A 14,378-nucleotide genomic window follows, 5' to 3' on the forward strand; every position below is an offset into this window, starting at 1 on the left:
TTTTTTGGGGATTGGCTAACTTCACTTAGCATTATCTTCTCCAACTCCATCCATTTACCTGTAAATGCCATGATTTTATTCTCTTTTAAAAAAGTTCATTGAGTGTAATATATCACATTTTTTAAAATCCATTCATCCACTGAAGGGCATGTAGGTTGGCTCCAGTTTAGCTATTGTGAATTGTGCTGCTATAAACATTGATGTGGCTGTGTCCCTGTAGTATGTTGTTTTTAAGTCCTTGGGGTATAGTCCAAGGAGAGGAATAGCTCAGTCAAATGGTGGTTCCATTCCCAGATTACCAAAGAATCTCCATACTGCTTTCCAGATTGGCTGCACCAATTTGCAGTCCCACCAGCAATGTATGAGTGTGCCTTTTTCCCCACATCCTTGCCAACACTTATTGTTGTTTGTCTTCATAATAGCTGCCATTCTGACTATAGTTGTATCTTAGTTTTGATTTACATTTCTCTGATTGCTAGAGATGTTGAAAATTTTTTCATATATTTGTTGATTGTATATCCTCTTCTGAGAAGTGTTTGTTCAAGTCCTTGACCCATTTTTTGATTGGGTTACTTGTTTTTTGTCAGGGCTTAGCTTTTTGAGTTCTTTATAAACCCTAGAGAGTAGTGCTCTATCTGATGTGTGAGGGGTAAAGATTTTCTCCCAGGATGTAGGCTCCCTGTTCACCTCACGGATTGTTTCTTTTGCTGAGAAAAAACTTTTTAGTTTGAATCCATCCCATTAATTGCTTCCTGGTTTAAATTCTTGTGCCATAGGAGTCTTATTAAGTAAGTTGGGGCCTAACACACATGATGAAGATTAGGGCCTACTTTTTTCTTCTGTTAGATGCAGAGTCTCTGGCTTAATTCCTAGGTCCTTGATCCATTTTGAGTTAAGTTTTGTGCATGGTGAGAGTTATGAGTTTAATTTCATTTTGTTGCATATAGATTTCCAGTTTTCCCAGCACCATTTGTTGAAAATGCTATCTTTACTCCAGTGCATGTTTTTGGCACCTTTGTCTAAAATAAGATAATTGTAATTTTGTGGGTTAGTCTCTGTGTCCTCTATTTTGTACCATTGGTCTACCAGTCTGTTTTAGTGCCAATACCATGCTGTTTTTGTTACTGTTGCTCTGTAGTATAGTTTAAGGTCTCATATAGCGATACCACCTACTTCACTCTTCCTGCTAAGGATTTCTTTAGCTATTCTTGGTCTCTTATTTTTCCAGATGAATTTCATGATTGCTTTTTCTATTTCTATGAGGAATGCCATTGAGATTCTGATTGGAATTGCATTAAATCTATATAGTGCTTTTGGTAGTATGGTCATTTTGATAATATTTTGATTTGAATTAACTTCAAACTTTTGAATTGAAGTGGGTAGGATAGTACCAGATTGCTTTGAAAGGAGATTGGATCAGTTATGATCTGTCTTATAGGCTGTTCCTTAGAGCTGGCCTAAATTCACCCTCATCTGATAGTTCTACTTAGAAATAGTGTGCCTTAATCAGATCAATATCTTATATGGGAGTGTTCCCCAGATTGTAGCTGTGATTTTTTTCCAGATGACCAGATTGTTTTTCTGAAAGTGAGCACATTTTTAGTCATGTTGATTAGTTGTTCTACATCACATTGCTATTGTTTCTAGGGTTAACATTAATGATTCTAGGGTTAACATTAAAACCATCTCTCTCAGAATAATTACAAATTTTTGGGTGGTTTACGTCTTCTAAATCATGTCATCTAAAAATAATTGAGTGAGATGCTAATGAGATACTGCAGGAACAACTGCTGTTTTTCTGACAACTGATTGTGAAACCTTAAAACCTGCATACCTTGTCTTTATAAAGTGATGAGTATGCAAAATCTGGAAAGATATTCTATTTTTTTAATATAGGTAGATATGACTGCCATTTATTTCCTATTTAGATATATTGACATTCATATGAAAATATGCAGGTCATTAGCCTATTATAATTTCACTATTTACATTACTTTTAACTTGATGAGACATAAATAAAACTTTCATAGTACACAAGGTGGATATTTGATACACAGAACATAAAGATTTGTGAGGAGCTTTTTTGTGGGTTACATGTAGAACCCACGTATTTTAATATTCACTATTTTAAATGAACAATGCATGAAGGGAATGCAATACTTGGCCTATTTTTAAACTAGTGTAAAACCTAATGATACCATCCGTTTGCTTTTTAAAACGAATAACAGTTATTTTAGCCCTTGCACTTCAAGAGATCTAGTCTTTAATTTTTCAGTTGTCTGTTAGGTCAGTTTTGTTTACTAGATGAATGTTAACAAAACTATATGAGCCTGAAAGAATTATCAACCAAATTTAGTCTTTTCTTTCATCTGGATTGGGTTAATTTCACAAGTACAAAAATAGTTCAGTCTACAGTAGTTCTAGGAAATGAAGAATTTGCCTTAATAAAATGTTCACTCAACTGAAACTCTGAGTAGTCAAAATTTCCAGACTCTAAACTTCTCAAGAGAAGGGCCTCATGTTCTCCATGTCATGTAAACTTTCCAAGGTGCTTGGCAGCACTCTGTACCCTGTGGAATACTCAGTACCTTTTTGTTTGATGTTACTGATGTTTGATGTTGCTCCCTTAAAATCTACTATTAAAATGTAGCAAAACTGATACATTGTTCTTTCTGTTTTCTCATACTATAAAACATGTATATCAAAGTGATAATTTAAAAAAAACCTTTTTTTTTGGTTGTAGATGGACACAGTACCTTTATATTGGTAGTATGGTCATTTTGATAATATTTTGTGGTGCTGAGGATCAAACCCAGTGCCTCACATGCAACCCCAGCCCCTCAAAGTGATAATTTATATGAAGAAACATTTAGCATCCTTCACATAAGAATGCTTTTTTAGCCTCTATTTATTTATGTGGCGCAGGGAATATGCTGACAAGTCACCATCTTCAGTTCTGAGAGTGAGTTGACATGCTTCCCCAATGGCACAAAGTCTCATGACGATCCAATGAATCAACAGACACTTGGGAAATATTAATAAACATTTTTTATGAACTATTACAACAAAGAACTTCAGCAAGAAGGAAAATGAAGTTTATGATCTTTGAGTAAAAATTTTTAGTGTAACAGTCTCTGCGACCAGATATTGAAAGAGAAAAAAAATCAAGCTTATAAAACACCATTTCTCTGTTATCAACTGGAATACACTAAAAATAGGATAATGGAAATACACGTTCTTAAAGCATTTCCACAGGAAATGTCCATAATTATGACATTCTAAATCATTTAGCAATTGTATATGCTACATTAACTAAAACAAATGTATTCCTTATTGCACATTTTAAAATTGGAAGGATACTCTAGCTTAAGTGGGGGATATTTAGGGGGAAAATATTTTGGCTCAAAATGTATACTGCACCAAGGCAGCTTCATTCTAAAAACATAAACCATTTAAAATAAACTTTTATATTTTGAAGCCAATAATCCTTTAACTTGATGAATAGTTTATAGTCCATTTTCTGACTAAGTGTCAAAGGTTAATTTTATGGGCCCTGTTTTAAGGCCTGTGAACAGCCCTCACTAATCTGAGAATTAGGTGTAGGTGGAGGTTCATCTTTAAAGCCTGAAGGCATTAAGTCTTTTGCAGCAGGTGGTGGCCCATAGTCTTGGGGACCATGAGTTGGAGGTGGTAATGGGGCACCAGGAATGAAGTACTCTCTTGGGCCAAATGAGCCTAAAGGTCTAAATGTTGCTGGTGCGGGTCCTGGAAAAAAATCACGAGGGTCAAAAGGCAAATCCCATTTTCCAGGTGGAACACCTGGTGCATATTCTCTGAAGCCTATTGGTGGACGCATACCAGGACCTGGAAAATAAAAAGGAAGTTATGTAAATACCCAGAAATTTCTGAACTAGGGTGATTTCAAGTATGTTAATGTAGTCTTTAATTTCTCCCAAGCCTAGAACATCAACTGGTGAACATCCTGACTTGCCAGATGAGGCAAACTGAGATGGAACAAGTTTAGTTATAGCCTTTGACCAACCAGCCATGAAGCAACATATTAAGGATTTAAACATGGCTCTACCTAGCTCCAGGCTTGTCTTTTTTCTTTCCCTACTATATAATTGCAGAATTATTTCTATCTCACAAGAGCTCCATTTATATTTGGAAGTACTATATTACCATGACAAGATGATAGATCATGAAATAAGAACTTCACTACATCAAAGAAATATTGATAAAAGGAAATTCCACTATAATTACTGTATCCATTAAAAATTCATGAAGTATTTCAGCATGGACTTTACACATGCCATCAGAATCAAGGTGCATGCCCTCCTGAAAAAGGCCTTCCAAAGCCACCTAATTAAATCAGCAATATTTATTAGGTCACTGTTAAATCCTCCTCTTTAACACTTCCCTCTGACTTTTCTCAAGGTAAGGAGGGTTTGACTTACATCTGCAGAAGTAATATTTCTGGCTTTTCTGTATATAGCCCCTTATCCTTGTCTATGAGAGATAGCTATTGCCTATCTCAGTATAAGATTATGTAGTGTCCCATATGTCCCAGAAAACTGGAGGAAAAGTTAAAATGTACTCAGCTTTATCCTTCCATTGTTAAGACCTGAGATAGCAACCAACTGTTTTAGCAAGCAATAGAAATGAAAGATGAATGTGATTTATAAGTCAATCACTACTGTTCAGATCATCATACCAAACGGTGGAGGAATTGGCCGAGGCCCAAAAGGCCCACCAAGCTGACGTGGCGGTCCATACCAAATGGGAGGTGGTGGAGGCCGTCCCATCGGGGGTCCCATGAAGGGTACCCCTGAGAAAGGAGGGGGCCCTTTCATAGCCATATGAACCTGCAATTTAAGATTTGAAAGCAGTTAAAAGTTTTAAAATTCCTATGTATTAAGACAAAGTACCAACACCGATAAAAGCTAAAACCCAAAACAGGCACCTGTCCAGAGAACACCATCAGTGCAACAAAACTACCCACCCCTCCTGTGTATTCCCACCGACAGCTTACAGAAGTTGGAAGGATGCCACAAGAGGGAGCAGTTTGTTACTGATTATATCTGCACAGGAAAGGGAAAGGCAAGAGGACTGGCAGAGGTTATTAACAGAGGTGATTTCTGACCAGTATGTCATGCTGTATTCACTACAATCTATTTCAAAGGGAGTCCCCCCCCTCCCCATCACTTCCCTTTCATCACAATAGCTCATTACTTCCATATTAAGAATGAACAGAATAAAATGAAAAATCCATTCTCTACCCATGTAATAATAGCTACTATTCAGAGTATCTTCAGTAAGTCTTTCATATATTATTCAACCTCTGAGATCTTTAAGTAGACTGTCTTATTTTAAATAAGAGGGAACAAAAGCAAATGGAATATCATAATTTGTTGAAGGCCACACTGCATATTAAAGGAACTCAATCCCAGGTTTGCCTCCAAGCCATGCTTTTCCCACCTCTACTCCTCTCTAACAATGGGTCTTTTCTCTCTTTTAAATCTTCTACTACAAAGGGATTTGGGGTCTTATCTAAGGTGCCCTTAGATTTCTCTAGAGATGTATATTCCTGGAATATATATACACTGTAACTTGAGAAGTATTTTCCATCACAGTGCTATATACTGTACACCATTTGAGATATTGATTTATCATTTCCTATGAGTAGTGGGTTTGAAACTAAACAATTAAAAATTTATTTTATTATAGAGCTGCAGAAGACCTACCGGATATAATAGCAACACAGTTACAAGAGAATACACTTATGTGAACAAATGAGACCATTTCTTGGGACTGGCTCAAGAGGTCATTTCAGATGATCATTGTTTCACTGAAACAGTATTTCACTTTCAGAAAATCTGATACCAATCTAATTCAAATCACTCAAAATAGGGTTTGCACAAATGAAGGAATTCTTAAATAACATTCTTCCAAACAAAAATAAAAATGATGAATTATGTAATTTATAATGAATTTACTTTGCCTTAGAACATTCAACACAAAATACCATATAAAGTTAGAGTGATAACTTTTCACATTCTATAGTTCATTATAGTTGTACACACTTAAGCAACATTCCCAAGTTAATGAGAAAAGTAAGCTCAATATTGCATGCAGTTTAAAGCAAACAAGATCAGTGTCATGCTCTGAATATCCTTCCCAGAAATGCACAGAATAAAACCCAATTCAGGTCTCAACCTCTAAGTACTTACTCCTACTGGATGCTCAGTCAAAGAAGTAATTGTGGAGACTGAGGGGGTCTCAGGTTCTTGGGGAACAGTTTGCTTTTTAAGAAACAAATGGGATAGTACAAATAGAACACAAAGAAGGATAAAGCAAAGAGCAAGTACTGTAGGAAAGCTACATGTTCCTGCATGACCACATGATTCACAGTAACTACAGAACTTACCTCGCCCTCATTCGTCACCTTAGCTGGAGAAGAACTTCTGGAGCTGCTGTTCATGTGAGCTGGACCACATCCTGGGTCTGTTAGAGATCAAAGAATGGATTCAGACTTAATCCTAACATGAAAAGAATAAAAATCATCCATCCACAATTACAGATTCTTTGAAGTTACTTGGTCCCTTTACCAGAGGCAACGGGTTTCCCAGATGCCTCAGAAGACCAGTACGAGGTAAAGGTCCATCCATTGACCCTTGGGAAAGAAAGACCAGAGCCCTTGTATGTATTTTTCAGAAGAAATAAATCACTGGTGGACAGGTCAGGATTCAACAATAACTAGAAAGCAACATGAAAAATGGGTTGCCCAGGGGTTGGGGTCATAGCTCAGTTGTAGAGTGTTTGCCTAGCATGTGTGAGGCACTGGGTTTGATTCTCGGCACACATTTAAAAAATAAATAAAGATATCATGTCCATCTACAATTAAAAATATTTTTTTTTAAAAATGGGTTGCCCAATATGTAAATCACAATTTATGAAGAGACTTAAGTAAAATAAAGAACTGCCTTGGGTTGATAGAACAGCAGATTAATAAGTACTGGTCCTAAACTTTAAGCTATAGACATGAAGTATGTGTAGGCTGGCTTTTCTTTAGTCTGTATAACCTGACTTCCAATCTTACCAAGACTACAGTCCTATTTAGAATTGGAAATAAGACTCAGTATTTCATGTTGGAAATATGTATGCTACATAAAGTTTAAGGCTACTTTTATAATATTTGGGAAAGGAACACCATAGAGATTTAATTTAAAGATAAAGGTTTACACTTCACAGTGTAAAATTTAAAAGAAAAAAACAATACAGGGACCTCCAGGAAAAAAAAAAAATGTTTTCTAGAACAGATTTTACAGAAAACATTCACTAAGATAAAGTAAGAAATTATCTTCTATATATTGTACAGGCCCAAATTCTATGTTTTCATTATAATATTCAAAAGGGAAAAAAACCCCCAAAACCTTGAAGTAGTTTACTATAAAGCAACATGTGAATGCTCACCAAATCCGTTTCTAGGCATATCTTTTTGATTAAGAGTAGCAGAAGGAGGTCTCTCAGCTGGCTCTGCTGTCAGTGGAGGGGAACATTCTCCACCACTCACAGGGGATGGACCAAAAGAGCCATTATGGCTCAGTGGACCTAAAGACAACAATGCCATGTTACTACTTTAAGGCAGCTTTCTCACTGACACCAACCCTCGCCTCCCGCTTTAGCAAATCATTCAGATTATTTCATAACCATTACACACAGAAGTAAAAAGTAATTTACATACATTCTGCACCAAGAAATAAAATAGCTCCTTTTACAAAGTGCCCCCTACCTCTCCGAGGAGGATTTTGTAAATTTGGTCTTCCCGGCATAGGTTTTACAATCACGGGTTCATCTTGCCGCACTGCCATCTTTTGGGTCATTTCCAATAGTCTTGAATATTGAGAAAGAATGGGCTGAATTATGAAACAGCAATCTATTCCTTCATAGATAATGTCTAGCATAACCTTAAAACACTATAAAACATATAGTAAGATATCAAAATCACATACTTCTGTCTCAAATTAGCAGCTTCCCTTTTCTCTTCAGCTACAGCTCTTTCTGCAGAACGAGCTTTGAGCTTTTAAAGAGAAAATATTCAAATTCAGTTGCGGTAGGCTATGCACAAAATAAAGAAAAGGGGGAAAAAATCTTACCCAATTATCATGAGCTTTCTTCTCATGCATAGCAATCTGAAAAAGACAACACATTAAAAAATATGTTTTTAGGGACTCATTATAATAGCCTATAATTGTCTGTATTAGATATCAAAGAATTCTGCAACTACAGGACAGTATTAATTACTACCTGGTTTTTAAATGAGCGCTCCGTTTTCTGTAATTCTTCTTCCATCTCTTCAATTCTCCGCCTAAGAATTACAACAATTGAATAACATTTGAAACATTCTGACCATTTTCCCTTTATTCCATCAACTATACTTTTAAAGACTTTATCATACATAAGAAAAACATTTCTATAGTTATATGAATCCAGTGTGATCAAAACTAATACTACAGGCCAGGTGCAATGCCACATGCCAGTAATCCCAATGATTGGGAAGCTGAGGCAGGAGGATCATAAGTTCGAGGTCAGTCTCAGCAATTAAGTTGGAACCTATGCAACTGAGACCCTGTCTCAAAGTAAAAAAAAATGTCTAAGGATGTAGCTTAGTAGTAAAGCACCAAAAATAAATAAATAAATAAATAAATAGATAAAAACCTAATACTAATAACTTCTTTATCATTTAATTGCTAGAGATTCTGAATGATAAATTATAATTTCCTTAACTGTTCATCAGTGTGTTCTCAAGTAATTCTGCTAGAAATATCTTCCTCCTTAAAACTTTTTTTCTTTTTTTCAAATTATATCCATAGAAGATTTCCAAGGTCTAGCAAATGCCACATTTTTGTGGGTCTTGATAAATCACACAGCAAACTGATTTCTTAAAGAATTACTACAACATACAAATCCCCCAGAACTTGTTGCATTGACCAAGTTCCCTATGGTGCCGCGTCCGGCTAACGGGAACCGAGTCCGGCGAGAGACGTCGAGGTTAAAAAATAAAAAAAAAAAAAAATCACAGGACACCAAGGTTCTTCATCCAGGAGGAGGCATGTGTGCCGTTTATTATCCAAGTTTGTTCCCTTATATACTTTCTATAACTGCAGTGGAAATTTAGCCAAAACAGAGGAGGAATAACACCTGCTACTCTTGGGTTACCGTGACCGTCCCTTATCAGAAAGCTCCGAGAAGGCCAAGATGTTCCCAAAAAGGCACATATGTCTGAGGCAGATAAACATGAAACCGCAAGCCTGCATCACAACCCTGTGAGCTGGCCACTTTGACATGCAGAACAAGAAACTCGGGGCTGAGCCCCAGGGGCCAGGGAAGGCCTGCCACCAGCAAGTCCCCCTCTTTAGTTTTTTGCATGTCAAAGGGAATCAAGTAGCCCCTGTCTTAGGTCGTCCACCGCCCCTGCACTGCTTACCCGTCTCTGGGGAGGCCCCATTCCCCTGGCTTAGGTTGCAGTGCAAGCGTGGAAGTTGCCCGTCACTGGGTACTACAAGATCAGCTCTTGTCCTAGTAAATGAACACTTTTCAGTTAGGATGTCATGGCCAGCAGGACACAACTGCGGATCCCAGTCATAATCTTTGCCAGTGGGATAGCTATGACCAGGGAGCTTTCTGAACGTAAGGGTCTGGGATGACGGCACCAAGTCAGCAGGGTAATTAGGGACCTGGGCAAAAGCAGGCACATAGGAGGGCTGGGTATTGGCTCCTGTCCATCTACATCTCATCTCCGGATGGGTCGTAAGTACACCTCGTGGGCGGAGTCATCCATCTCCAGGCGTTGATAGTGAACCTGTATTGGCTTGGAGGTTAAAATGTTAATCTGGTCCTTAATGAATTGAGTTATCCTATTTGCAACAGTCTGGCATAAGGTCAAGCAGTAGGTATTGTCTGCGATTTCCACTGTATTAAGTATTGCTATAACATTGGTGGTGGGCCCTTGCATTATATAAACCAACTAATGTTAAGAGATATCAGGAATAGAGATGATTAAGATGAAAGACTAAGAGGTAAGAGGGTAGAAAACTCTTTGCCATCTCAAGAAGTGAATAGGGAAAATGCAGTGGTGTTATAGGATGGGTTGCTTATGAAGAGGGAGGAGAAAAAAGTAGAAGTGAAAATTCAAAGAAGAGTGAAAGAGAACAGTCAAATTTGGCTGTTAGCAAAGGAAAAGAGAAAGAGGGAAACATGGAAAGAAGAGTAGTGAACAAGACAGTACAAAACAAAATTGAAATTCACTAATCAAAAACCCTAACCCTCAAAAAGCAGAGCAAGGAAAAAGGTCCCAATGTTGCAATCAAAAGAAGACTCAGTAAGGGCCCCAGGAGGGGAAGAAGGTAGGGCAGGAACCCATTCATCCCAGTCCAAAGAGGGTTCTCAAATAATTCTTTTCTCTAGGTCTTCTTGAAGCTCCTTGATTTTAGTGCGAACTATGCCTGATTTATTGGCATAGAAGCAGCACCTTTCTCCCAAAGCTAAGTAAATCCCTCCCTGATTGGCGGTCAGCAGATCTAGGCCTCACCTATTCTGAAGGACTACTTCTGCCAAAGAGTCAATTTGGTCTTGTAGGTCCCCAATAGTGCCAGATAGGGTCTGCACATCATCTATAAGCTGCTGAGATAGACGGCGGTAAGAATGTATTGCTGTACCCAGTCCAGCTGTTCCTGTGCCCACAGCAGCCATTATCCCCAGTGTGGCGAGTAGCGGTAGAGCCTGTATAACTTGCCTGTGCCTTTTTACTAGGGTGTCTAGACTGGGAATAGGTAAGGGCTCATCCCCAGGGACAATGGTTGTTATATCAGGGAGGAGCAAGGCGAGGACACAGACACCTGTCCAATTTGCAGGGAGTTGGGGGAAGGCAGAGTTCCCACCACACATAAAAACAGTGCCATTAGGGGGGCAGAGGGCTGGAGTGGGTGAGGAATAATTCTTGGTTATTGAGATTGACCGGTTTCCAAAGGAAGTCACTCCAACATCAACATCATAGGTGTTATTTTGCATCATACCCAGGAGACATTCTGTGAAAGTGCCCATAGGTTGGACCTTGAAAGGCAGCCCGGGCTGGCAGGTCCCATCATCAGATATGGTGGCATTGATAGGAACTGCCATGGGCATGACTGCCCCTGTTGTGATGCAGAGCCAGCAGTCACTAGCAAGCGTGGGATCAGAGTTGTTAAGTAAGAAAAGGGTGGTTTTTAAGATATCCCACGTATTGGCATCCAGATCTGGGAGCTGAGACTTAGGCAGCACCAAGGGGTGGTATATGAGGTCAGGGACCTGTGGTTTCAAGAGCTTGATAACTTGAAGATGTTTAACAGAATCAATAGGTCCCCCCCCCCCGTCAGAGATCCCTGTAGGGGCTGCAGTGGGCCAACAGGAGGACTTACCAACCTCACCCTGACACCCAGCCAGCCGGAGTTTAGATTCAACTCCCCCTTGGCAGAAAAGAAATGGAGTGAAGTGAGAAGTCACTCTCACCCCCTCCCCCAACCGGGTCTAGGTCAATCTGGCCTCAAAATACTGTTGTCCCTTGTGTACACAAATCGAGGCCGTCTCATAGCAAGAGACATGAACTGCTGAGGTATAAGTGCAAGTTGTGGAGCAGTTACTGAGGGTTTTTTCCGGACTAGGGGGGGTTAATCTTTGGTTTGTTCATGCATACCCACTTAGGGTGGGTGAAATCCCCCAATTTGTTGATGAACTTCAGCCCAGAGGTAGGCTACTTTGGTTACACAATCAGCCGTCTGAATCCAGCTACTGGGGGCCTGATTCCAAATCCCTTCCCTGCACTCGCAGGGGGTCCCAAAAAGATGTTGATAGATATTACCTGGTGGGGGACCCATTCCTGCATCCACAGGCCTGCATACCAGGACTGTTATAAGGAAGATCCAACCCGCAAAACTCATTCTGTCGCTCCTTTGGAGAAGCGAAAATGGTTGAACCTGAAGTCCCAGGGTCGTCGCTCCTTCCTGAGTCTGCGTCCACCGGTCTAGTGCAGCGTTCCGGGACCCAAATGGGTTTTTCCGTCCCTGGAGGGAAGACACATATAGCTCCTCTCACTCTAGCCAAGAGTGGAGCAGGGGATTGCCACTTTCCTGTAGATAAATCCTTCCACCTTATTTGTGCCTTTTGCATGGTGGGAGAGGAGAAGTGACGCTGCGCCGCTGTACGGCCTTCAGCGTCTGTGAGCATAAAATTTAAAGTGAACAGAGTTATATTTAACAGTGCATGTGGTCCTTGACAACTCTGGTATATTTCTCCCTCTTTTGTTTTTTGCAAATAGGTTTTAAGATGTTGATGGGCCCGTTCTACAATGGCCTGTCCTTGGGAGTTATATGGGATTCCTGTTCTGTGTATAATATCCCACTGTGAGCAAAATTTTTGGAAGGTTTGACTAGTATAAGCTGGGCCATTATCTGTTTTTATGCATCGGGGGGGTTCCCATGAAGGAAAAGGTTTTTACATAGTGCTGTATCACATCTTTAGCCTTTTCTCCTGAATGTAAAGTAGCAGAGATAAACCCAGAAAATGTGTCTATACTGACATGTACAAAGGACAACTTTCCAAAACTAGGAATATGAGTTACATCAGTTTGCCAGATGTCATTTGGCTGAAGGCCCCTTGGGTTGACTCCCAGAGAAGGGGAATGGATAAAAGATGCACAAGTAGGGCATAGGGAGACAATTTTTAAAGCTTGATCCCGGGAACATCCTGAGCGGAAGCGTAAGGATTGTGCATTTAGGTGAAATTTATTATGAAGCTGGAGGGCCTTATCATACTCAGTTATTGTATATACATGGTTAGTGGCATGTGTGGCAGCGTCTGTCACGGCGTTGCCCGCCGCCAGAGGGCCTGGAAGCCCGGAATGACTTCTAATGTGACCTATGAAGAGGGGATCTGCCCTAGCCCATATAAGAAGCTGTACTGTCTGTAGTTGGTCCATGATAGTGGATTGTTTTCCAATTTAAGGTGCTGTCTCAATCGCGGAGGCGAGCCTGGCGATATAGAGACTGTCTGTAAAAACATTAAGGGGCACCGAGCTATAGGTCTGTAAGGCCAATGTTAAGGCTGCAACTTCCACCTTTTGGGCTGAGCAATCGGCCACTCTCTTGCGGATGACCTGGGTCCCATCTGAAACGACAGCAAACCCATTTTTGGCCCCGTCAGTGAAGACGGTTTGTGCCCCCAGGAGAGGATCCTTTTTTAGGATCTTTGGGAAAATTATTGGACATGTCTTTAGACTTTCAAGGAGCCTGCTTTTAGGGTAGTGATTGTCAACCTGTCCCATGAAACTACAGAAGAAGAGACACCAGAGATCATGTTCCTGTCTTAATTTAGAAAGAATGTCTTGATTATATGGTAATATGAGAATGTCAAAGGTTTTCCCAAACAAGGCATCTCCTAGATATTTTGCTTTCCAAACTAATTGTATTACCTGATCATGGAAAGGTATCAAGACCTGGGAGGGGGATGCAGGTAAGTGAACCCAATAAATAGGACCAGTCTGCCAAAAAACTCCAGTTGGGGTGAGTTTTGACGGCAGAACAATGAATAACAAGGACTGGGAGTAGTCCACCTGCATTACCTGCATCTCTTGTAAGGCTGTCTCTATCAATCTAAGTGCCTTTAAGGCTTCTGGAGTAGGTTTTTGCGGGGAGGTGGGTAAGGGGTCTCCTCTCAAAAGGTCATACAGGGGTTTACGTTAGTAGTTCAATATACTTAATGTTTAATCAACAATGTGAATTTATTTACCAAAATTAATCTTTATCTTAAACAGTAAGAATTATTAGGCAATAAGGATCTTTCTTTAAAGAAATAAACTTACATTTTAATAGGTGTTTATCATGTCAAAATATGGACAAAATTTTAGCTCACATTAGTATAGTTAAATTAGGAAAATAACCTGAAATACCCTTAAATTAATTATAGTCAGTTTAGTATATATAAATCTCTTTTTTAATTGCTCTAACTTTTTACATCATCTGTTTAGATAACAATATAAAAATCTTTTTTACTTAGGAAAATGAATATAAAGACCTTGTTTTACCCAAAGATGATTTCTTTCTTCTTTTTAGGATCCATGTGTGCTTTTTCTTTGTTGAAGCATCTTTTTCTTTTTAATATTTTGGAACAATTTCTGAAAACCTTAGAATCTATAAACAAATTATTATACTTTGATAAGAAACATCAATGAAAATATAGTTAAAACCCTTAGATATTTTGTAGAAATAATTATAATAATTTATTATCTTATGAGTTTAAACAGTAACTTTGAGAATTAGAAACTACTTGATTGTATTTTCACTTAA

The 14,378-nt window shown here is 39.1% G+C and overlaps 1 protein-coding gene across 2 annotated transcripts in view; it reads right to left on the minus strand.

Moving 5' to 3' along the window:
* Positions 1 to 3,236: 3,236 nt before the first annotated feature.
* LOC144252126 (transport and Golgi organization protein 1 homolog) overlaps positions 3,237 to 14,378 on the minus strand; it is a 36,854-nt gene continuing 25,712 nt past the window's right edge. Inside the window, exons 15-22 of one of the 2 annotated variants that reach the window (XM_077794663.1) lie at positions 8,308 to 8,368; positions 8,157 to 8,192; positions 8,013 to 8,080; positions 7,793 to 7,893; positions 7,474 to 7,611; positions 6,428 to 6,504; positions 4,715 to 4,865; positions 3,237 to 3,864 (exon numbers count right to left, since the gene is read on the minus strand). In XM_077794663.1, the coding sequence (XP_077650789.1) occupies positions 3,545 to 3,864; positions 4,715 to 4,865; positions 6,428 to 6,504; positions 7,474 to 7,611; positions 7,793 to 7,893; positions 8,013 to 8,080; positions 8,157 to 8,192; positions 8,308 to 8,368 (952 nt within the window). In that variant the 3' untranslated portion in view covers positions 3,237 to 3,544. Of the gene's footprint in view, positions 3,865 to 4,714; positions 4,866 to 6,230; positions 6,505 to 7,473; positions 7,612 to 7,792; positions 7,894 to 8,012; positions 8,081 to 8,156; positions 8,193 to 8,307; positions 8,369 to 14,378 lie in introns of those variants that run through there. The other variant, XM_077794664.1, reaches the window with a different exon arrangement.

Source organism: Urocitellus parryii, unplaced genomic scaffold (assembly GCF_045843805.1).
Source record: "Urocitellus parryii isolate mUroPar1 unplaced genomic scaffold, mUroPar1.hap1 Scaffold_37, whole genome shotgun sequence".
Taxonomy (NCBI): Eukaryota; Metazoa; Chordata; class Mammalia; order Rodentia; family Sciuridae; genus Urocitellus; species Urocitellus parryii.